General features: G+C 41.8%; 1 protein-coding gene across 1 annotated transcript; it reads right to left on the bottom strand.

The window, feature by feature from the left end:
* Positions 1–435: 435 nt before the first annotated feature.
* Positions 436–24,909, bottom strand: bdp1 (BDP1 general transcription factor IIIB subunit). The gene is given in 44 exon segments (XM_072665320.1): positions 436–1,037; positions 1,487–1,872; positions 2,225–2,282; positions 2,392–2,512; positions 3,262–3,565; positions 3,694–3,802; positions 4,349–4,478; positions 4,597–4,811; positions 5,136–5,337; positions 5,783–6,098; positions 6,240–6,375; positions 6,786–6,870; positions 7,065–7,264; positions 7,351–7,461; positions 8,190–8,325; positions 8,427–8,664; positions 9,844–9,956; positions 10,054–10,210; positions 10,303–10,342; positions 10,442–10,562; positions 11,465–11,588; positions 11,676–11,882; positions 11,976–12,127; positions 12,694–13,174; positions 13,256–13,339; positions 13,790–13,841; positions 13,945–14,243; positions 14,332–14,368; positions 14,499–14,805; positions 15,403–15,476; positions 15,691–15,874; positions 15,974–16,055; positions 17,177–17,326; positions 17,482–17,682; positions 18,810–19,082; positions 19,205–19,333; positions 19,505–19,559; positions 19,704–19,798; positions 19,892–20,025; positions 20,946–21,071; positions 21,882–21,938; positions 22,057–22,163; positions 22,426–23,011; positions 24,683–24,909. Coding segments are annotated over 44 exon segments (7,527 nt in total). The 3' UTR covers positions 436–911.
* Positions 24,910–25,341: the final 432 nt, after the last annotated feature.

Genomic DNA, 25,341 nt, shown 5'->3' with positions numbered 1-25,341 from the left:
TGTGGTTGCACAGATCGTGATAAATATCATGTATAGTCTAGAAATATTGTGATATAGTATTTTTACCATGCCTCCCAGCCCTATTTTCAGTACAAATCAAATCCAAAATCAATAAAAAAAAAGTGTCACCCAGCAAACACAATTTGAGGTCTTTGAATGGTTTACACAATTCTGCTCATATTCCCATGTATAATAACACAGTAGTTCAGCCTTTGGGGCAAATATAGAACATTAACCCCTTAACGTAACACTCTGCGGCTTATTACACACTAAGATGTATTATTCAGTAACTACAGGGACCCTATTTAAGGGATTAATGTATGTATATAAGTAACTTTTATAACTGATCATGTAAAGAGAGAAAAGCAGAATGAGACAGAATGAGAGTACCACATACTGTATGCACAAGTACAGTGTTTAATAATAAAGAACCAAGAAATAAATAAGGCAACAAGGAACTGCATAATAAGAACCTGCAGTTTCACATTCACTGTCCCAAATATTAGGCACATTGCACATTGGAAAAACAGTCCCCGCCTCAGTTACATTCAAAGATAAAGCACCAGTAATACCTTCAAAACAGAGTTTATCGACAGGTTAAATCATCATGTCTGTCTGGGAACTGTCGATAAAAGCTTTCAATACATAGCTTTAATATTCAGCAAAAATAAATATGAAGCAAGTGTAACCAAACAGAAACAAGCAGCGCATTCTAGCAACAACAGACAATGTCTAAAATAACACTGCAGCATTTACTTAATGTTAAATAAGGACAGTAAAGATAATGCTTAAAATAAATAGATTGAAACACTTGCTTTGGTAACTGTTAATGTGTGTTTGTGTGTGTGTGTGTGTGGGGGGGGGGGGTAAGAGCAGGAAACATAAACACAGTCCTTCAGTAAGTAGAGCAGTCAGTCTTCATCCTCTACTTCAGTGAAGATATCAGTGAGGAAGTAGTGAGATATGCTGGATGGCTCGTCTTCACTGGACGTAGGAGAACCTCGTTTAGGAGCAACGCCGGGGGGAGACGTCTTCAGCTTCATGCAAAAAAAGAAGAGACATCAGTTACGGATGTTGAGAGACTGACTGTACAAATGGATCACAGCAATTCTGGAATCCAGACACAGAACCAAAACGTGTGGAAGTTTACCGTTTGGTTAGGTCACTCCGAAAACAGCTGGAAAAAAAGCTAACCATAACTCATTTGTTAATTTAGCAACATGCTAAGTTCGATTAATAGGGAGAGCAAGCACACCTGGATGAACGAGTCAACTAAATGTGCCTGAGAACGGTCCAAAACACTCGCATTTAACTGAATTGCAGAATGGTTTGCCACTCAGTCCAACTAAAAGGGCTGGAACACGACGTCAGTGCATAACCTCTATCTGTTACAGTACAGGTACAGTAACCAAAACCGCCTGTGTAAAGGACATGGGCCCTTCAAATGAACTTAGTCTCCTTTGCCAGTGTGGATCCTCATGTTTACCTTCTGCGGAGTCAATGGTGGGGATATGCGCGTAGAGACCCTAAGTGGGGAGGAGGTCAGGGTGGAGGAGCCTGAGGAAATGCCGGTTTCCGAAGTTGGTACCGTTACACGAGGCAGGACAACTTTTGGCCAGACAGCTGAGTGTTTCGGAGACCGTGGGTCACTTGCTAACAACGCAGCTTCTTTGGCCTCAGAGTTGGTTTCCACTCGGGATGCTTTAGGCACATCTTTTGTCGGCTTCCTAGACGTTTTGTCAAAATCCTTCTTTGCTACAGCTGCCCTGGTGCACTGCCGGGTTGGTGAGGTGGGCAGGGCTGACTGTGGTTGATCACCTTCATCTTTAGCATGTGTCCTTTTCGTTATTGCAGGGGTCACCTGCAGCCTGGCTGTAAAGAGAAAAAAAGTGGGAGCAGTTCAATCAGCAGCATATCAGACTGAAAAAAAACACTACACTGTTAACCCTTGGGTGTCCAGAGCTATTACTGTTGCATTGTTGGATTTAAGTGTATTTACATAATTAATGAAGCAGTTATGTAATCAAATTTATGTACATCTGATTTCCGTTCTGTATTGCCAGGTTTAATACCATACATTTTTTCATTTTTTTTGCTGTCAATGGCAATAACAGGACTTAAATCATATTAAAATCGTATATTAATAAGGTTTAAATCATATTAAAATATCTCAGATATCACTTGATATGAAATCAAACACAAAGAGATCAGACGACTCCCTCACCTCTCCGTCTGACAGGTGATTTCTTCATCTGGGAGACTGATGGCTCCTCAGCAGACTCCTAGAAGAAATGTCAGTAGAATATTTCAGTGAAATGTTTTGAACATATTCAATATTAAACAACCAAACAAACAAATACACAGACATGCTCAAAAAGCTGTGAAACATACTTCATGTCTCTTGGCAGTGACTGTGCTCGCTTCCCCAGTATCCTCAGAGGCAGGCAGCAGAGCAGTGGAAGGATCTCCTTCTCGAGTCTTCTCATTCTCCTCAGGGGCTGCAGGCTCTGGTCTAGAAGATAAATATGAGAAAGGAATCAGAATGATACAGCTAAAATAAAAAACCCTGAGGAAAAGCCTGTTTTAGAAGTTGGTACTGGTACACAAGGCAGGACAACTTTTGGCCAGACAGTTGAGCGTTTCGGAGACTGTGGGCTACTTGCTAACAACAAGGCTTCTTTGGCCTCAGAGTTTGTTTCCACTCGAGGGGATTTGCGGCTATGGTCTATGCAAACAAAAGCAGAGGGAGGGGAAATGATGAGCTTCCAGGCACTAAAAGAATGACTTCTATTAGAGAACCAAGAGTTTTACAGGCAACTTTAAATCAGAAATAGAGGAGGTGTCAGAAATAGAGGAGGTGTCCAGAAATAGAGGAGGTGTCAATGGGACATGTATATTGCACTAATATAATTATTAATCAAAGCATACACATCCAAAGATGAAGCAACACTATGCTGTAAGACTCAGAAAGAATCAGTGTTTTCGTTACAATATAAAAACTAAGCTATGCTATGATATGCAGGTTATACAGGCTCCAGGCTTCACCGGTGCCACAAACCAATCAACAGAAGCAGAGCTTCACCCCCCCTTTTTTTTTTACTGTCTCTAGTCTTAGTATGCAGTATATTCCCTGAATGTACAAAGTTTGTTTATGTTGAAGGTCAAAGCCATTGGTAAAGAGGGTTGGAACTATGTTTCATGTCTGTGCCATCAAAAAGAGAAAAAGATGAAGCATCTTCTCCATAGAGAGAAGCCTCTCACCTTGCTGAAGTCTTCAGTCTTTCCAAGTCTTCAGTTTCAGTAGAAACCAAGGGAGAACCTTCTTTGGTTTGTAAACATCTTTGGCTCATCTCCTTTCGAGACGTCTTCGAGAGATCTTCAGCTGCCAGTTTTGATCCTGCCTGAACCGATTGCTTCGCCCAATCGGTTATGCTTAGCTGACGCATTCGGGAAGCGGCCTGCGGCAGCTTCAAAGCACCTTCTTCCGATTCAGACGAGTCACTTTTTGAGGATTTGTCTTTCTTGACCATCGGTTTAAAATATGGAAACTTCACCAGCAATTTGCCTTTTCAGAGGGGAAAAAAAAAAAAAACTGCATTCATTATGATTTAATGAGATCACAGCACACAGCAATAATGCAAACCCACGATGAATGGATATGAAGCATAGCGCTGCACTATTTCTAACTACTACCTTTCTTCTTCGCAGGGGATTTTTTCTCTTTTGGTTGGGTCTTCCTCTGTACTGACTTCTCCCTTGATGGAGTAGATGGGGGACTGGAAGGTGCTGTCTGTTTTAACTGCTGCAACAAATGCAAAGAAAACAGACACATGGTGTAAGTGTAGGATATGAAACGCAACCCGTCTTCTGCAACCTAGTGAAAGAATCGTGTCTGTGATGAGGTGAATCATGAAAAGCTGTGAATCTATAGCTGTTTTTACATACAAACTCCAGAAAGTGTCCAGAGATTATCTGGAGATGCCCTTTCACACACAAAGTACAGTGTCCATGGTTTAGGCAAAGGGGGGCACGGCATGATGCACATGATGCACAGCAAGTACGCTCCAGAAATAGCATAGAATCTAGGTTTTGCGCCAGTCGCATAAGAAATGTCATTGTCAACTTGGCCACTGTGAAGTCTATGGAGAATTACCTGCTCTGTTTGCACTTGGGCTCACGCAGACATTATCCTGCCAGCCTCCCTGTACCAAGGCCAGGTAAAGTCTGGGTAATTTCCAAGTCAGTTGTACTGGACATTTGCATCCAAAAAGTAAAACTGGCTAGTAATTCGTTCTGGAATCAAACCTTCCCAATCTTGTTTCTTTTCAAAGGGAGTATCTCGTCCTACCATCCAATCTATGCTTGCGTCTTCTCCCCCTTCTTCAGAGACCGACACTATGGCATCGGCCAAAACCACCTGCGAAACACCTTCGGTTTCTTCTTTAATCTCTTCCAACACCACAGGCTGGGAGTCGGTGCTGTGGAATGGAACCCAAACAACAACAACAACAACAACAGGTTCGAGAGAAGCTCAGTAATGGAGATCAGCAAGTGATGCTAAAAAAGCAAAGCAGTGAAAATTTGCAGATTTCTTACCATCTTGAGATCTTCACAGCGCATGGCATGATCTGATGCTGTCTCTGCAGACGTTCTTCTATAGTCTCTGTGTCTGAGCCGGAGTCTTTGGCTTCTGGACTTGCTTCTGTTTCAGGGGCATCTTGTACTTTTAGGACATCTACTTTCTGTATCTTTGATGGTTTTGAGGAGTCAGTTTTGGCATGTGTTTGCTTGACCTGCTCATTTTGTTCCTCCTACAGGAATCAAGCACACAACACACAGCAGGTCTGAATTCTGGTTGCTGGATACTAAATTCACATCAGTATCATGGCTTGAAGAAAGAAATCTAAATAAACACACACTGGCATTCAATAAATTTGACTAATTTATTGTACTTGTTGTACACAAATGTAACCATCCTAAAAGTCATTTTTAATACATTTATAGTTGTACATAAATTGCATTTCTCCTCTGTAATGCAAATTCCTGTGGATATAGTTCAGAATTCCCTAATACAAAATTTTAACCGTGTTTTTAATTTCTTAAGAAAAACTAAAACAAAAAAAAAAGAGCCTTACCTTTCCAAACTTTTTAGAGTGACCTGGCTTCTTTGGAATACCGAATTCCTTCTCATGACCACTGTCGTCTACAGGGATTATCAAGTCCTGGCTTAAATCATTTCCCATCTCCTCAGAGACTGGAACAAAGACGTCAGCCAACACCATGTGAGAAACACCCTCACAGTCCTCTCCAACTTCCTCGGAGTCCAGACAACCAGAACTGAAGAAACAACAACAAAATTACATTTATTCATGATAATTAATTAAATAAATTCAAATTAAAAATAAATTAATAATAATTAAATTAGTTTGTGCCAACTACCATTTTGAGCACAAAAACAAATACACTATACAATGTGAATGCATGCTTGCTCAGAAACTGCAGTGCATCCAACAATAAAGACAGCACCCTTATTCATCCTTACCTGGAACTATTTGTCTTCTATTATAAAGCTTAAATGAAGTTATGAGTGAGGAACTGAATAAAAATATATGTATAAATATATAAATATATATGGGCCACACACACACACACACACACACACACACACACACACACACACACACACACACACACACACACACACACACACACACACAATCCCTTGCGGAGTCAAGACCCTGCCCGGACTGTCTGAATTCTGAAGCACTCGGTGTTCTCTTACCATGAGGCTGTCGTCATCATCCCACTTAAAGACATGTTCTCGTGGCTTGGTTGCAGGTTTGCTACTTCGTGGGAAGTCGCTAAGGAGCTTTCTTTGGTGTCGGAGCTTGACTCCAGATCAGGTTTTATTGTAGCCTCTTCGGTGGCGACCCTGGCTGAGATCTTGGCCTCTGTCTCAAGCTCAGCTTGCTGGGTCGTTGAGAAGATGGTGTGTGCTGGGTCTACCTGAGTGGCTGCTAAGTCAAACTGAGGCAATTCGGGGCATTCGTTTTTCACAGATTTTCTTTCGACCAGACTGGGCTTCACTTGAAGCTTGGCTTTTATGATGAGACGACAAAAAAAGGAAAAAAAAATAAAAAAGATGATGATTAGATGAGGACATACCGACAATTGAATTGTCACTTTTGTAAGTGTTTAGCTGGACTACACACTCCCGAAGATGAGCAGCATTTCCTCACCTCTTCTTTTCAGAGGCGTTGTTGTTTTATCATCACCAGTTATTGTTGTTGAATGTGAGGCTCTGCCAAAAGGCCTGATGCTCTGCCAACTGCCCAGAACTTGTTTATGACTTGGAATAACTGCTATCTTGTCCTCCTGTTAAAGAATATTTTGATTTGAATAATCTGAATAAAACCAAAATCAGCATGAAGAAAACACGTGTGCTTGAAGTTGACAGGTCACTGATTAAAAGTCTTTGGATCAAATGGTTTTATTCTGAAGATAATTAACAAGTCATGTAAAAAGGCATCTTACTACGTCACACCTACACCTCCCACCCTCTTTAAAACGTCACCATTGTAAATACAGTAATTCATGTCAATCACATATGAATATTTTTTACGATCTTACTTTGTAACCAATTACAGGCAAACAGATTAATGAGGTAAATGTGTTACATAAATCTAAAGCATAGCAAAACAACAGCACCACCAGGTTCACAGGCAGAGGTGACCTATTTGTATGTGTAATGTTCCAGGTTAGAGGTGAAAGAAAGGGCTACTCACAGATGCTGCCCTCTCCATTTTGACATCATCTTGTACCACCTCAGAAGCAGGAACAAGGCAAGAGTCCTGAGATACCGAGCCAACACTAAAACACAACATTGACAGTAAGGACAAGCAGTCCATACCTTATTAAATGAGAGTAGAAAGAGACAGAGAAGATGGAGAAGTAGGATTAATAGGAGAAGTAAGAAAAGAAGAAGCAGAGGAAGAAAAGGAGGAGAAAGAAGAATAAGCAGAAGGACAAGAAAAGACTACAACAACAACAACAACATCATTTACCATCTTGCGAGGCGTCCAGGGGACAGTGTAATCTGGTGCTCTTTCTCTAAAGCTTTTTCTGAAACCGTATTAGACTCCTGCTTTGCCTGAGCTGCTGTGCTTTGCAGAGATTCTGGCAGGACGATCTGTGAGGAGTTTGGTTGATCAGCCTTGGAGGATTCTTCTTTAACAGACGCTATTTTCACCAAGGGAGGTTCCAGCTTGCAATCTTTAAACAGATCAGAGGAAAATGACATCATGATTTCCAAGAACCAGCAATGGCAGAACAAAGTAAAAACTAATTAACTTAGTCTCTCTGACCTCTGCTGCTGGCAGGTACGTCTTCCTCCTCAGCCAATGATGGCCTATTCTGGTTCTCCTTTGTCATAAATAATGATCTGGCTGGAGAATATTCCTGCTGTAGGAAATATATTTGTACACAAATCTTTTCAACACAACAAAACACTTAAAGTACACAGACATACTCCAGCCTAAATGACCTGATATTAGGCCTAGGTGGTCAATTGATAAACTTGCTCCACTATCAATAAGGTGACTGTTAATCAGTTCCTTGGTCCAGTATTAGCAGCCAAGACTGCTTTATAGACACACTAGGTGATGTGCATGCACCCTTTACTCTTTACAGCCTATCTAATCAGTATGCGACTGGTCCAGTGCGCTTTACAGACATGTAAAATAGCTCTAGTTATGATAAAAGTCTTGTCTGGTACAAAAAAGCCTCTATCTCCTTAGATTAATACCTATATTAATAATTTCTAATTAATTATCTTCTGTATCTTTCCCACCAACAACATTTCAGTCTCGGTTCATTTGCACCTTGCAAAAAGTACATGCCTACTCACATGTTTGGACAAGCTGAGAGATACAGAACTATCACTGGCTAAAATGCTACATAATGCTGCTATTAAATATTATGGAGATGATTTTTACAAGTGCAGAGCACAGTTTCTGAGCCCAGCCTTAGTAATTGTATTGACCACCAATTGTGCCAATCAGCACAGGATAACATAATGCCATGCTTTACTCACATAATACATTTACAACCCCATAAAGAAAAAAAGGGTGGCATCAAAAACTACTAACTCCTGATAGTTCTCAGAATTGAATGGAATTGAATGAATATACCTTTGCTAATTCTTCATAGGGAGTGGTGTCCTTTGTAAAATCGTCTCCCAGTTCCAAAACAGGAACAAACACATCAGCCAACCTCATGTGGGAAGTCCCCTCACACTGTGTAGCGTCTTGAGGTATTGGGGCGATGCTAAAGCAAGGTCAATGATGATATTGATGTCAATTAAAACCTCAAACTGCTACTTTCATCATGCTAGCAAAATACTAAAGGAGTCTCTTCTATTCACTTACCATTTTGAAACCCTAACAGGGAATGGTGTGCTCTGATGTCTGGGCTTCAAATCTTCAACTGGGACCAATTCTTGACCCTCTTTGCTCTCAGACTTTAATTCTGCATTTGGAACATCTAATATATCTTCTCCATCCAGCTTCGCAGACACTTCACCAGCCGCATTCTTCGCTTGAGGCATTATGGTTTGCTGTGGTGTTTCTTGGGCCAGGGTTGGTAGGTCAAGTTCTTTACCAGGCTCTGATTTTCAGAAGACAATTTAGTGCCATTACCATTAACTAGTAAGATAACATTCAGCTCTAACTGATACACCAACCTTGAGACTTAGATTAACCCTAATAAATGAGGGGTTGTAGGAAAATAGATTGCAAAACTGTTTTGTAATATTGTACCAATTTCCAAAAACACAGTATTGATTTTAAAAGAATAGTTTATATGTAAAGATTGGTGTCAGACAATGGCACATTTAGTGCTGTGTTTAAAGCCTGAGCGCTAGATAGCAGTGTTGTACTCAATCTTTAGATCCCACTGTACTGATTGGATAAAATACAATTTAAAAAATGAATAAATAAATAAACTATATTGTATATTTTACTCTGATTTTATACATATGATGGTGTTGTTTGTATAAATTGTTTTTAATAATAAAAAAAAAAACAACAACAACAACATCGTCAGGCAACAAACGTGCCTGGAGGAAAGAGCATCATACCCGACTCCAACAAAGTGATGTGGGTGGAGAGCACCTACCCACCCTGAAGAGAGCATGGCCAATTGTGCTCTCTTGGGGCCTCGGCTGTCAATGGCTAGCAGTACAACTGGGATTCGAATTTACTCAGATTTTATACATACAATGGTGTTATTTTATACTAGTTTTATACAGTTTTCCTAAATTTAATTAAAATGTATTTTTTATATTGCAGTACATCATCCTGGCTTACAGTGTCACAATACATGGAGATATATTGAATCAGAATCCCTGTACTGTGATACGTATCGTATCTCCAGGTTCTTGACACAGAAAATGAAGACTTATCAGTATTGATGACAAAAGCCTGGTGTTTTACATTTGAAACTTATTTGAAATTAATGACAAATTACAGATTATGTAACTATGCCTGCACTGTAAACGTTAAGTGACCTTAAATTGAAGTTTAAAAAAGAAAAACATGAAATGTTAATGTTATGTTCAAGTATTAATTAAATTTGTTATTTTATTTGAAGTAACATTCACTATTCATTTTCACTTTTGTTCTGCAAACTTAAGTTACTGGAGTAAAATATTTATATAATATAGTTCAAAAACGTAAAGGTAAACTCTACAGGAATCCCAGTTATAGTGCAGTTATCATCATGTGATTAAGCACTACCTTATAAATAACAATGAGACCGCTAGACTTCCCTAGCCTCTCCACTTACCAGGCACAGTCTTCTCAAACACTGATGATCCCCTATTTGCTTCATCAGGTGGAAGCACCACAACAGACAACTCCTTGTGTGAAACGTGTGCAGTCTCCAGCGACTGAGAGGCACTGTAAGATCAAACCAAATGCAATGGTTGCAAATGACTGCACGTAAGACTTTAACACTCAAAACCACACAATTAACAACTATGGAGGCAAGGGTAACCTGAAAGCCTCTGATGCAGGTTGTAACGGAGGCTGGTCTGAAAACAGCAGTGGCGAGATCACCACAGGGTCATTACTGACTGAAGCTGGGTAGGCCTCAGTGACTGGGATCTCATACAAAGTCAAGATGAAGGTGGGTTCCTCCTCCCTGTTGCCATCTGAAAACAAGCGAACAAGCAGTTTCAACAACATTCAGTCTCTTTTAGGTCACCGGTTTCTACAGACCTCCGCAAAGTAGAATTACGCTCACCTCCGCTTGGCTGGATGACTTCTGCCGGAGTACATATTTCCTGTAAATACAAAAAAGGGCAATCAGTCACCCTGCACATTTATGGACAAGTCTGCTTGATCTAAACTGGGAAAGTGAATAGCTACAGGTCTCAACTGACCTCAGAGTTCCCAGTCATCCGCCCTGTGGTTTCCTGCTCGGCAGACTGTGTGGGAAGAGGCCAGCTACACGAAGTATCCGCCATATGGAGGTCTTCTGCTTTAGCTGCACAAGGTGGTCTCCTATTGGAGCATTGAAAAATCTGTCACCTTTTTGTTCGAACTGTTTCCATATAGGACACCATTTAGATGGTCAATGTGTTTAATACAAGATGCAATCTGAGCTTTGCCCAATTCAGTGCAGTTCTACACCAGGTCTGGGCAACAAGGGGATATAACTGGACACTGGACAACTGAGATGCAGCCTGCTTACGATGTCTCAAAGGTGATAGTCCTTTCGTTAGTTCTGTTTATTTCATGTCAATTGTACATGTACAAATAAACTAGTTAAGCAATAAATCATTGAGATAAGAATAGCTCCGTTCATCTCATGGTACCACTTATTTTTCAGTTTTCAGAAGGCTACTGAACTTGATTACATAACTATATCTTTACTGTAAATTATCAAATGTGTTCATAAACAAAAAAAAGAAAGAAAAACTATTAACATTAAGATTAAATTAAATTACTATTGGCAATTAAATTCACTACTATGCAACTTACATCAAGTCTATTAATTGATATTAACTCAGTGAACAGTTTATATGATTATTAATAACTTCCTTTTTCTAACAAAGCTATTTATTAACATTTTTTATTTGTGAAAAGTTTAAAAACCAATAAAAAATGAGTTCAAAATCTCTTTGTTTCAAACATAACAGCATACTACTACTTTTTCTAGCATACCAGAAGCAGGCTCAGTGGACACCACCCCTTTTTTATCAAGCTTATAACCAATTAGATGCTTTTATTATTTGTTTTATTTTTTGATATATCCATTTTTATTATTTATCCATTCTATTTAATCATGATTATTCTATTGTTCTAATGATTGTGTAATTAATCTCATCCAATAATTACAAAATGACAATATTAATAAATAGGCTAATAGATTTCAGAGGTTACAAAGAAACTCGGGTACATACGTATCCACATCACAAGAGCTGCCTGTTTGCTCAGAAGCCTCTTCAGCACTGTCTGCACTCAGAGAAACTGTGGCGACAGGTTTCGGCTCCAGGACTGCTGGGGATGCATCACAGAGAACTGGAACTATGAACAGAAGAAGACACACTGAATAAATGACTGTGGTTTAACACGCAGAACATGAAGCATTTCTAACAGACAAATTCCACACACCATCAACTGCTTGATTTCCACTGCAGCGTGTGGGGACGTCAGACCTTAAAGTAGGGACTGAGGGGAGGGGACCTTTCTCCATTCCAGATTCCATATCCATCAAACAGGGCTGAGACTGCCACTGTTCTTTAGAGGGCCTCTCCTTGCTCAAGTCTTTTAAATCCCAGTCCAGATCAGTGTTTTGGGGTAAGAGCTTCTCAGAAGACACTGAACACCAAGACAAAAATAAAACCTTAGTCAACATGATTTGTTTCACAGTCACAGTTAACATAATACGTTTATGGTTCCAGCAGATCTTACTTTTTTGAGGCTCTGTTTTGGTTTTTTGTTTTGGAGAACTGTGCCTGATTTTAGAGGCCACACTCAGATTAGGCTTGGGCTTCAGAAACCTGCTCCTCTTCAAGGTGGCAACAACTTCAGAAGAAGTAGAGGCACCAGAAGATAATCTGGTGCTGTTACAAGGATAAGATATAAGGCACTGAAGGTTATAACAAGACAGCAAGGACACACTTGATTACATGCACTATATGGACAAAAGTATTGGGACACCTGATCATTTGTTGTTTGAAATCAATGGTATTAAACTGTTTAACCTGCTTTTGTTGGAGTAACTGTCTCTACTGAGAATCTGACTGCATTTAGCGGCATGAGCTATAGTGAGGTCAGGATGTTGGATGATCACCACCCCACCTCATCCTCAACACTAAACTTATCCCCAAAAGTATTGGATGGGGCACCATCATTCCAGAGAAAACATTCTTCCCACTACTTCACAGCTCAATGCTGGGGGGGGGTGTTGTACATTCTAGCCCGCACCTGGCATTAGGCATGGTGCCATCAGGTGTTTGTTTATATCTGCTCCAGAGAGTTCTATTCTATTGGCAATACTTCTCTACAAGGACTAGACAAGCTGTGTTTGTGCACATTTGCACATCTGTGTCAGAAATGAGTGCAACTTAAAGCAGCTGAACACATTTATTAGAAGGGGTGTCCACAAACATTTGGACAAATAGTGTACCTGGGTATGGTAGCTTGTTCCATTTCTTCTTGACAACCCTTCTTGCCTTCTGATATCTCCTTTTTTTCAGAGGTTGTCTCAATAGAGCCTTGGGAGGTCCTCAAGGTCTCAGAAGGTGTCAGTGAAGATGCTTGCAAGTCCTCTTTGATTTCCATGGTTGCCCAGACAGACCCTTGTGAACCCTCTTTAATCTCTGGTGTTCCCAGTGTGGAGCCCTGAAACTTCATCAAGACCTCAGAGGTTGTCAAAACAGACCCTTGAGAGCCCGGTTTGATTTCTGGGGTTTCTAAGAAGGAGGTCTTTGATTCCTCCATTGCAGCCTGGGATGCCAGTGTAGCACCTTGCGTCACAGCTTCAGGGAAGGCAGCTATTAATGCTTCCGTAGGCAGAGATTCATCAAGTTTGGCGCAGGCAGGATCCTTAGAAGCCACAGTCTCCGTAGAGGTCACAAGTGGAGGACCCTCAGGATCCTTTGCTGATGCTGGGACATCTGTGAGAGAGTCTTATGTTTAGTCCAACTTGAATGAGTTTTGAAGATGCATGAACAATACCTTGGACTTACCTTCACCCATCTTGGGATTGACCTGTGGTTCAGGAAAGTCCAAGAAAGAGGTTGCTATACTGCTTGCCTCTAGCTGACTGCAGACTGCAGGGGGACAGCAGAGCAGGTACACTTTAAAACGGGTCATCAACAAGGCGTTTTAGGGGCATCATGGTGCAAAACAAATTGCAGTTACTGGTTATTTTGCTACACTATAAGGACAAAAGTATTGGGACACCTGTTCATCCCTTGCTTTGTCTGAAATCAAGGGTATTAAAAAAATGAGTATATTCTGCTTTTGTTGGAGTAACTGTCTCCACTGTCCAGGGAAGGTGTTCTACTAGGCTTTGGAGCACTGCAGTGAGGCTCTGACATGGGTGTTAGTGAGCTCAAGAGTCCTATTTTATTGGCTTCTCTACAGGGATCAGACAAAGTGTGTGTGTGTGTGTGTGTGTGTGTGTGTGTGTGTGTGTGTGTGTGTGCATTGTGTCAGCAATGCACACACACTATAAATACACTATAAATTTGGATTTATAGTGTAGTTTCAGATCTTACCCTCTGATTTTACGCAGGGAATGTTTGTTGGGGTTGAGATACCAGGCCAACCCTGAAGAAGAAAAAGAAGGAGGAGGAAAATTAGCTAAGCACTACTTTCCATGGTTATTCCAAAATATTAGACCAGCTAAAGCTTTCTCAAGCTTTCTGCTTACCGATAAAGGCTCACTTAATCCCATGCCTTCGCCCTGCTTCTCCTCAAGAGCAACGCTACATGAAGCCATCTCCTGAAGAGTGTCTCCATGTTCCTCAAGCACAGACTCAACCTGAGCTGCTTCGTTATTCTCATCCATGAGGTTGCTGCACTGGAGCTGAAAGGACAGCTCAGTGTTCAGTGATAAATCCAGAGGACTCACTGAAGGATCTTCTTCAGCTGTTTGGTCCTGAACGTTCAGGATCATGGACACCTCTTCACGCGATAATACCACCATAGGCTTTCTCTGGAACATCTGACCTTTAGGTGAGAATTTATTCACTATATATATATATAGCAGGAGAGCATGAATAATCACAAAGACGCACATGCTGATAGGTGAACTTACTGTGTAAATGATGAAGGCATGAGAAGTCAATCATGTTCTGAAAGAGTGCCGAACAAGATGTCTACATTAGCCTCAAACTGAAGAAGAAACCATCAGACAAAAATTCTATAAATGATTGTTGGCCAAACTATTGCTTTTGGCAAAGCACAGAGCACCCATTTGATCACCTCGTCCAAGGAGTTTTCAGCTTCTGCCTCTTCAGATCCCTGAGTTACCATTTCCTCTAGCAGATCTGTTGAACTCCTGAGATCTTCTGCAGAGGCTCCTGGATCATGCTCGGCCTCATCTTGATCCATCCCTGCTTTTCTCTTTCCCTTTTTCTTGACAGCAGTCAAACTCCGCTTCACCTTTTCTGCTCTTCGCATTCTCACCTCCTGGCCAGAGGATCCCTCACAGACAGCTGGAGAAGCAGCTGGATCCTCAGATTCTTCATTACTTTTGTGTCGTACAGAAGGGCTGAGCTGGTTTATTATCCTATTTGTACAATTAAAAAAAACAAATATCAATAAGATTCTAATAATAAAAATAAACCCTAGAACATGGCTGTGGACCAAGGGCTTAGAATTGGGTAGAGACGGTGTACAGGGACATGTCTCTACCTGGTGATTATTTTGATCACAATACCAGTGGTACGTCAGGCCTCCACCTTTAAACACATCCATGCAGCACACACTAGTGAGCAAACATGCATACTGACAGACAACACACATGTACGAAGCGGTGGGCAACCATTGCTGCTGCAACGTCCAGGGAGCGGGGCCTTGCTCAAGGGCTAAACAGTAGCCGCTTGCTGAACCCGGGTATCGAACCCACAACCCGATAATCAATAGCCCCGTGCTCTACCGATGGCTCTACATGATGTAAAATTGTGGTTAGAAGTCTAGCATAAATGCAAAAAGCCTCAGCTCCCAGGGGGCCCCCCATGGAACAATATATGTCCCAATCAATGTCCAAATCAAACCTACATCCTTGCTGTGGATAAAGGGTTAGAAAAAGCTTTCTAATGAATCTCCATCCATAGAGCATCTTCACTAGACACTGTGGACTGGAATTAAAGAGAGGAGAAAATACCTTGGGGGAGTCTTTTCCAGCACAACCACAGCATGTTTCTGGAGTTTCCCAGCATCCAAAGGTCTGACCTCTCCCTACAAGAATGAAATCCCTGCATATTACACCAGGTTTTGCATGCAGCATATACACATTAGCATCGAACGGTCAGATCTGTTGTGGCGGCCTATTCAATATTAACAAGTGGGACCTATTCAATATTAAGCTGGTGGTACTAATGTTATGGCTGATCAGTATTATCAACCAGAGAAGACACCATCTGAGCTGGCCTTTGCCTTCGTTGTTGCACACCTCCACAATGCTGTTCTTCTCATGTTGACTTTCCTGAACCTCTTCTTCAGCCGGGGGAGTCATTTCTGGTTCAGAGGGCTTCTTGCATATACTTGTGGCCAGACTAGGTCTTGGTTTCTTAGGCTGCCTGCCAGACCTTTTTGGAGCCTTGTCCATTACTTCAGCTGGGATGGAAGTGTCCATTCTGACAAATTGCAGAACAAGGACAAATTTGAGATTAGTTAAAGGAAGTAGATAAAGACAAGGGCTGAACATTACATTCTGGGAATGAAGACTCAGTTACTTTGTAGCTTCTGAAACCTCTTCATCTTCTGCAGTTACTGTGGCTTGTCCATCTTCTGCAGATCCCTCATTTAGGACTGTGCCTAAGGAAACATAATGTTAGAGCAGAATCTTAATTAAAGCCATACATTCGCATCTTGTAGTTTTGAACTTGAGATTTGAGATCTCAGTCTAGTGCACGTGCCATAGATTATGTACACCAATTAGCATTGTGCAAACTGCTTGTCTGAATCACCACACACTTGCCTCACATCGCAAGTTTGACATACTGTTATTTTTTTATATGCTTGTAATTAGTGGGTTCATTATTTTTTTGCCAAACTACACTTCAACTACAACTCGTGCAAATGTTTGTGGACACCCCTCAACTAATGAATGCATTCAACTACTTTAAGTTGCACCCATTGCTGACACAGATGTGCAAATGTACACGCACACAGCTTCTCTAGTCCCGGTAGAGAAGTGTTGCTAAAAGATTAGGACTCTCTGGAACAGATCAACATGAACCTATTGGCACCATGCCTGATGCCATACAGGATACAAAGCCACCCAGCATTGAGCTGGGGAGCAGTTAATCTGTGTTCTCTGGAATGATTGTTTGTGCTCCTTCCAGTACTTTTGGGATGAGTTGGGGAGTTGGGGAATGAGGTGATCATCCAACATGCTGACCTCACTGATGCTCTTTACAATAACGCTCCAAAATCTAGTAGAAGGGCAGTAGAGACAGTCGCACAAACAAAAGCAGGATAAATTGTACCCTTGATCTCAGAAAACAACAATGAACGAACATGTGTCTCAATACTTTTGTCCATATAGTTTATTCATTTAATAACATAATGTAGCAGCTTTACCCCAACATTACAGCCACAAAATCTTTGTGACGTCACACTTCATTGCTACTCCACTTACGGCACACTGCTAACTGCACTACGTAACTGTGGTCCTGCAGCGTTATGCAGTTCTCAACAAGGACCGCCCTGCACGATTCACTACTTATGTAAAACCTTGTAACATTACTTTACTGCCTCAGTCCTCATACTTCTCTCCCTTTCAGTGAGGTTCTGTATCGCTCATACAAAAATGCACAAGAAATGCTGGTTTAGTGGCAGCTCAAAGCAAGAATTACACTTCCCAACTGTAGGGGGAACCCAGGAGCAAGAAATACTATCTCTCCATAAAGCTGCTTTAAGTGGAAACAAATTACCTTTCTGTGACCTTTTCCTCTTTGTGCTGCTTTTCTCACTGGCAGGTGTGTCTTCTGTAGGGTCACCTTTTTCAGAGCGTCTACGCTTCTTTGTAGTAGCCACAGAGTCCTCCTCATCCACAATGCTGCTTTCTTCAAGGTTATCACTTACTGTGAATACAAAACAAACATTTGCTGCGGCATGTAATTACAATTCTGTAAAAAAAGCCATCACAAGATTTTAATTAGTAAATTCTAAAGGCCAGAAAAGGTAGTATAAGTTGAACATCGGTAAACAGCATCTGAAGTCAAATGCTGGGTGGCACCTTTGAGGGACTTTCTGCTTCTTTTGGCTTTGGTATCTTTAACAGAGGTTTCATGCTGCCGCTCCTCTTCAGCCTTTTTCGAGCGCGTAGGCTTCTTTTTACGGGCAGATGTGCTGGAGTCAGCTTCATTCTCCTGATCTGCATTAACAAAGGCACCGTCTGCATTCCTGCCTTCAGCGTCGTCCTCAGAAGAGTTAATCACTGAAATGACAAACAATACCTCTGAACTCAATTATTTAGGCCTCAAATTACAGACCAGCCATAACATTAGCACATCATTTTGAGCAGGTCTTCCCCCCCTTGTGCCACCACAACAGATCTGGGTGTTCGAGGTATGGACTCCACAAGACCTTTGAAGGCATTCTGTGGTATCTGGCACCAAAGACGTTAACAGTAGATCCTTTAAGTCTTGTATGTTGTGAGGTGCATCAATGAGCCTTAGGTGCTCACGACCCTGCCGCTGGTTTCACAGTGGATCATTTTTGGTAGGTACAGATCACTGCATACCAGAAAGCCCCTACAAGACCTGCCCTGGTCGTCTAGACATCGCAATCAGGTTCTGGTCAAAGTGGCTCAGATCCTCATGCTTGCTTTTAACACAACACCTTCAAGAACTGACTGTTTACTTGCTGCCTAATATATCCAATCCACCCATCAGCCGTGTTAATGTTAAGGCTGATCGGTGTACACTACTGGTCAAAAGTTTGGCACAGGTAAGCATGTGGCAAGGATGTTCTCATGGTCACTCCACTCGTCAAACCTGCAGCTCTGGGTTTTCTATTCATGGTGAGAGCATGCGATCGACCTAGCACTACATATGAAAGTGAGTCCAGTCTGATTTGAGAAGATCAGATTTGCCATGCCCATACAGACCTGAAACAGCCTAGTAATGTGAATGTAGCTTAAGCTATTAACTAATGACTTGTTTAAAAACAAAAACTATTTTTTGATGTTTAGTTTGGTTTTAGAAGTTAAGTTAATTTTATTAAAACTTTGGCAGTGTACTGCACATCTTTGTACTATTGCAGGTTATTAACTGGACTTAAATGACAATAAAAATGAAAATAATAGGGGTGTTGTAAAACTGCTTGTGTACAAAGTATCTTACACATTAAAGGAAAAACGGCCAATTAGACCAGCACACACGTATCTGACGAACAGGCTTAAGTGTAGCTTTACATAGGCTTGGTGTATATCATTCGGTGTTATAATATTGTGTTATAAGAGCTGGGTCTCTAACTACCTAAGATATTTATAAATGGTTGGGGGGAAAACCCCACTGATTTATGGATTGGGCTGTAAGTAATATAAGAAAAACAAGCAGGTACCGTTTTTGGTCTTCTTGGCACGTTTGCTCTTCGTTTTCTTTTTGCCTTGTTCCTCAGAGCAGTCCTCCTTGTCCATACCCTCTCCATCAGCTCTTGTGCGTTTGCGCTTCCGTTTGGCAGGGCCCGACCCATCTGCCTCGTTCACATTGGGAAGACCATTGTTCTCTTTTTCTGCTTCCACATGCTCTCCATCCTCCATGTCAAAGTCTTCATCAAAGTGTTCATCATCAACAGAAACACAGACACTTTCTTCATCATCTTCAGCTTTTTTCCCTGATGGACAAACAGAAGAAACAGGCAGGGGCCCATGTTCTCAGTACCTATAGATATATTAAGATGTTAAACCAACAGGGCATTCGTTATTGCTTCTGTTTCTGGGGGGGAAATGGTGTTACCTCTGGCTTTCCGGCGTTTCTTGGGTGTTGCCATGACCAGTTTGACAGATTTGCCTTTTTCTTTGTCTTTGGCCAAAACCTTCTCCAGCAGAAAGCTAAAGAATTCCCTGTCGAATGGTCGCTTGTTCCCTTGTGGGTTGAGGAAAAAAAAAAAAATAATAATAATAATAATAATTTTACTTGCAAGAACTACATCCATCTGTGGCATTTGGCAGGCAATCTCTTCCAGAGTACACAACAATATTTTTTTTTTTATGTTTTGACTGTATTAACACATAAAAAACAAAAGAAGTTACTCACTGAATGCTTTGTCAATCCTCCACCCATTTGCTTTCTCCTCCTTCTTAAATTTGTTCTGCAATTACAAATCAAATAAACAAATCAAATGAATACTCAAAAATCAATCAAATCATGTCACATGGTTTTAGAAAAACACTGAAATTTAAGATTTCCAATTATCATTTAAAAATCCTAAATTACAGACCAAGAAATGAATTACCTTAATTTCTGAGCGGCTACGGTGAGTTAACAGCTGACCAATGAGAGAAAAATCTGTCCCCACCATGCTGATGGCCAGGAAGAACATGTCCGTCTCTGAAACACAGACACGCAGTAAACATCGGCAAGAAGAAGAAGAAGGAGCAAAACCCAGGTCATAACATTGCTCATAGAGATTTGTTAACCCACCTCTTACTGACCAGCTCTTCACATGGTTCCAATTTTTGAAGCTTCTGTATGTTGTGGTAGATCCTCGCTCAAACAGAGCAGTCGGGTTCTCCACCACTTTGGTTGTAGAGGTCCTCTGAATTCGCACGGTCAGACTGAAGTAAACATTCAAGTTATGGTGTGGTCAAGTATCAAATGTTTCTATCTGAAGCGTTTTTAGGTTTGCACTGTAGCAATGAGGCTAATGTAGCTAAGATGTAACTGAAACATTTAGCTTCCCATGGTGCGAACTGCATGTCCAAATCACCACGCACTGGAGTCTCTTAAATACACCAATATGTCGTCAAAGCTTGCGATACTGGTGAGCTATATTGGCTTTGCCGTTCCAGTGATAAAAACGATGAAGGAAGCTTCAGACAGTTTTACCAAAAAAAGTTCCCTTTTTTCTCTCCTGTGTTATTCCTTTATTCTACAGCTTCAAATACATGCAAATGAACAACTCATGCAAATTAGGCGATGTTCAGTACCCATCAGTATGGGAGCCTTACTGCACTCATGACATACACGTCTGCCTACTGCCCGCTACCCTAGAATTGCCATTCAATAAGAGAAAATGCTGTGTGTCCATGTGCTTTGGGCTTGATGGGACATGTCCCTTATCTAATTAATTTATTTCTGTCATTAATTTAATTACATTTCCTATAGGGAAGGTCATAAATACGACAGATCACGTGTATAAAGGGTCTACGTAATATCTAGTGAAGATTTAGAGCTTAATTTAAAAAGCGCTTTTATTCAGTTTTCAGCTGGATTTGCTAGGTTTGCTGGATTTTCCAGTTTAAATCTACAGTTTTGAACTTTTACATTATATAATGGCCGAAGGTTGGTTATTAAAAGGAAATGTAACAATATAATTGAATAAATGACAATGCAATTCACTGCAGCCTGAGTCAGGGTAGGCACATTGTGGAACTATGTGGGGTGCAAGTTGGATTATTGGTCAAACCAGCACTAGAGAACACCTTCTCTACTCCTAAATGTATAATAGATGTGACTGTAGGCTGAATAGTGGTACCTCTCTTCATCCAGGACAATCGAGCCATCCTCTGCAACTCTGACCTTCGGCATCAATGCCTCCTCTTCCTCACACTCCTCTTCTCCATCCTCATCCTCCTCCCACCCAGGACTCTTCTCTGGCATCCTGATTGATTTAACCAATCAATTAAAAACTAAAAACTTAATTAAACATTTTTCACATATTAGCAATTACACAAATACTAAAGATTGTAATGTCCATATCATGCCACAGTCGAGAGCTATGTAACTTTCAAGACCAGAAATCTGTTATCCAAGCCAGGACACTCTTAAAAATTAGGTCAAAAAGTGTGGAATAACTTAAATGCAATAAAATAACCCTAAATACCTTGTCAAAGGTTGGTTCTTTAAAAAGCCCTTTCAATAAATGAGGCTGGAGAGTGTGAGAAACACACCTTTAGGTTGAAAAGCCTCCAGATAATATTACTTTTCTATGGCAATTAAAACATTTTTCCTATAACTCTACATACAACTCAAGAACCATTAAGGAACCCATATATTGTCCCCAAGAGTGCACATTATTGATGCAGTGGTGGAGTGATGGAGTAAGAGTCCACTTTTTGTGGATTCCTTGGATTTGGTTGTACTGCTCTACCAATGTCCCTGCTGAAAAATCCAGATCAAGAGCAGCTTTTGCTGGTAGCTGGTTTATGATGGTCAAGGTGGTTGAAAAGCTGGTCATACAGGCAAAAACAAACCCTATGCTGGTAAGATAGCTGGATAACCAGCTCCTGACCAGCATAGTGTGTTTCATTTGATTTTAGTCACGTTGGTCACACTTGGTTATACTGGTGGTAGCTTATTCTGGTTGATCATGCTTGAGCTGGCCACGCTGTTCCTTCAGTAGGAAAGAGTTGGCCAATATACTGTTTCAACAGCAAAGAAGATGAACAAGTAATGAGGTGGCATAGCTTACTTGGGCGATGGTGGAACGATGGTCTCTTCCTCAGTCTCCTCGCACACTGTGGAATTCCTGTTAATGGCCAGATAACTTAATACGCACTGAAATGCACATCACACAAAACATTCAAACAAGGGATTCGAAAAATTGATTAAGAAGCACACTGGAAGGGAGAATGAAAGGTGCTTACCTCATGGGACTGGTATCTGGTAGGTAGTATATGAGGTCCTTCATGGTCATCTTACTGCGGTCTACAGGAGTGTATTCTTGCTTGCGTCTGGTCCCTCTGCTCCCCTTCTAATGCAGCACAATGAAAAACTCAGAGTGGACGTTATTGCACTAATGTACCATGTCTCTATCATCTACACAGCATGGAGAATATGTAGTAATCTATAAGCTGTGAAGGTGCTCAGACCAACACACTAAAACACCTGTGTTTAATCATCAAATAGGAGCCTGGAAAACCAGGAACCGGTAAGAATCAGGTATCTACAAAAAACTCCAACTACTGAGAATGCAGTTACGGGCAAAAGCTAGATCTCTCAAAGGCTGGCTTTACCTTAATATCTTTCCTCCGTTCAATTTTCATCAGTTCCTTCAGTTTGAGGGCTCTCAGGATCTTCTCCTTGTCTGACAACATTGCAGCCCCCTTCTGGGGAGACCCTGGCACATCGCAACGGGACAGGTTCACATAGGCTGAGGGCATATCGGATGCTGAGGTTGGATATTTGTGAGGTTCTAGCTCACGTGGAGGCTGCTGAGGCACTTGTCCATGCTGTGGGGATGGTGGAGAGTCTTCCATTGACTTCTTCTCTTGGGCGGAAGGCTTAGGAAGACCAGAGGCTGACGGGAGACATGGAGAAGGCGGCGTCGGTGTTGTGGAAGACTGTCTGGCTCCTTCTGTGGGGGTTGTGGAGCCTCCAGAAGCTGGAGTCTCAGTCTCTGCATTAGGAACTTGCTGAGGTGCCTCTCTAGGTAAAGTGGATGGCACAGATCGAGGAAATCTGGAAAGCAGTCGAGGTGTGGAAGTGGCTTTAGGCCCGGGAAGTTTTGGAGCGACCGTGATTCTTACCCTTCTCTGTGGCACTGCAGCTGGGGTGGCGGCGGTGGTGGTGGTGGTGCCACTAGAGGGCGTGCCATCACTTCTATATCAAATGTAGAGCAAGAAAAATCTGTCTCAGCTGACTGACTAGATTTGGGAAAAGGGTAAAACTGTGTAAAACAGAGATAGGCAAAACCATCACATTAACCAGTGCTTTGGTCATGAGCTCACTCCCAATTTTACAACAGCCATCTCCAGACAGGAACCACTTACAGATCAGTTGAGGTCTTCTCTAAAGGTGAAGTGGGGTTGCTCTCAACACCCGCTGCCTCAGCAGGCCCTTCCACTGGTGGGCTCCTCTGGGGAGAGGGTGATGGTCTGAGCGTTTTTTCAGCTGTGACTGCTGCATCTGTGGGAGCTTGTGAAGGCTGCTCTCCAGCGGTAACACTTCGACCCCCGGGCCTGATGTTGGGCTTAACAGGAATTCTTGCTCTTCGCATCTTCCTGAAGGAATAGAGGAATTCGGGTTTCCCCAAATCCCACATTACACCAAGCCTGAGGCCTAAAAAAACTAAAAATCATGTATGGATTTTTCCAGAAGCTTCACTTGAAACATTTACATCGATTTACCGCATTAAAAATCTGTTTCAAACGACTAAAAACTAGGTAGATCTTGTACGAATGACAATTATCTGGGTGGTCCGAGGGTGGACCAGCAGTTAGTCAGTCAGTCAGTAAGATGTCGATCTTATTAAGCCAGCGGAACAATATGCTCCCTCTCTGGGTGGCTGCTTTGCACTGAACCTCTTTTTTTTTTTTTTAAAGCAGTCTGAGCTACATGTTGTAGCTCTCTGTGGCACTGTAGCTGGGGGGTGGTTGGTGTGGCACAACAGATAACACCACTACCTGCCCCTGAGCTACCTCATGTGGGAGACTGGGGTTCGATTCCCAGTCTCAGTGACTACACCGATAAGAGTCCTTGGACTAGATTGGCCAAATACGAGTAACCTTGTAAGTCGCTCTGGATAAGAGCGTCAGCTAAATGCCATGAATGAATGAATGGTGCTGGTGCCACTAGAGGGTGTGCTATCACTTCTAAATCAACTGTAAAGCAAAGAAAAATCTCAACAGAAAGTCAAGAGCTAAGCAACTTGAGTTTTCCATAAGCTGAGACGTGCTTGGGGTTTTGCACTGAAGTTACAAGGCTAATGTAGCTAACAAGTAATGGAAGACGATGTACACCAATTAGCATCGGAATACTTACATCGTCACACAACAGTACCTCGCATTGCTAAAACCTGTAGCCACAAAACCATATTGACCACTTAGGGTATGCTGTTATTTTGTAGTCAGTGTCACGCCCGAGGGATAAGGGGCTCTACAGGCGTGAGGCATTTTGTCCTTGAAGGAAAAGAAACAGTCTAGAAATTGTCCGCCATCAAATCCTGTTGCCAACCTCATAACCCTCAGTGACATTTGAAAATAACAGACCAGGTTGGGAACAGCTTTGGGTCACTTTTAAAAACTGCATTAATCCTTTATACCCATAGATGGAAACCACATAGACCCACAGGGCCTTATCTGGACATGACACTGACTACTAATTGACCCTCAAAGGCCCATGACTGAACAGGTGGAAACTCCTGTGGGCCAAGATCAGGAGCACACTGGCAGATATTATCAGACAAAACGGATCTTCTGATTCTTCAACTTATAACTGCCTTAACTTCCTAAATTTACAACAAACCATCATCTCCAGACAGGAACCACTTACAGATCAGTTGAGGTCTTCTCTGAAGGTGAAGTGGGGTTGCTCTCAACACCCGCTGCCTCAGCAGGCCCTTCCACTGGTGGGCTCCTCTGGGGAGAGGGTGATGGTCTGAGCGTTTTTTCAGCTGTGACTGCTGCATCTGTGGGAGCTTGTGAAGGCTGCTCTCCAGCGGTAACACTTCGACCCCCGGGCCTGATGTTGGGCTTAACAGGAATTCTTGCTCTTCGCATCTTCCTGAAGGAATAGAGGAATTCGGGTTTCCCCAAATCACACATTACTGACATTCCTTTATTTGAGTCAAAATATGGACATTGCCACATGCTAGCTTAGCTAACATTAGCATACATTAAACCTACAACAGACCACTTAGACCCACAGGGCCTTATTTGGAGTCTGGTCAGACTACTAACTGACCCTCAGAGGTCCATAACTGAACAGGTAGCTAGCTCTCCTGTAGGCTATTCCTGAGGAGGGCAGATGCTTTCTCCTGGCCCCTGAGAGATGGTGTGGGTAGGGTCTCATCAAACTAACACATTCACATGATAAACAGGAACTTTACTGTACTGAAGGCAAGAGGAGACCTGGCAGCTGGAGAGACGTCAGCCTCAGTATCCTGCTAAAAGCTTCTTAAGCTTTGATAAATGTTTATTTAGTATATTTAT

This window comes from Salminus brasiliensis, chromosome 20 (assembly GCF_030463535.1).
Source record: "Salminus brasiliensis chromosome 20, fSalBra1.hap2, whole genome shotgun sequence".
Lineage (NCBI taxonomy): Eukaryota > Metazoa > Chordata > Actinopteri > Characiformes > Bryconidae > Salminus > Salminus brasiliensis.
This window is presented reverse-complemented; position numbering and strand designations above follow the sequence as displayed.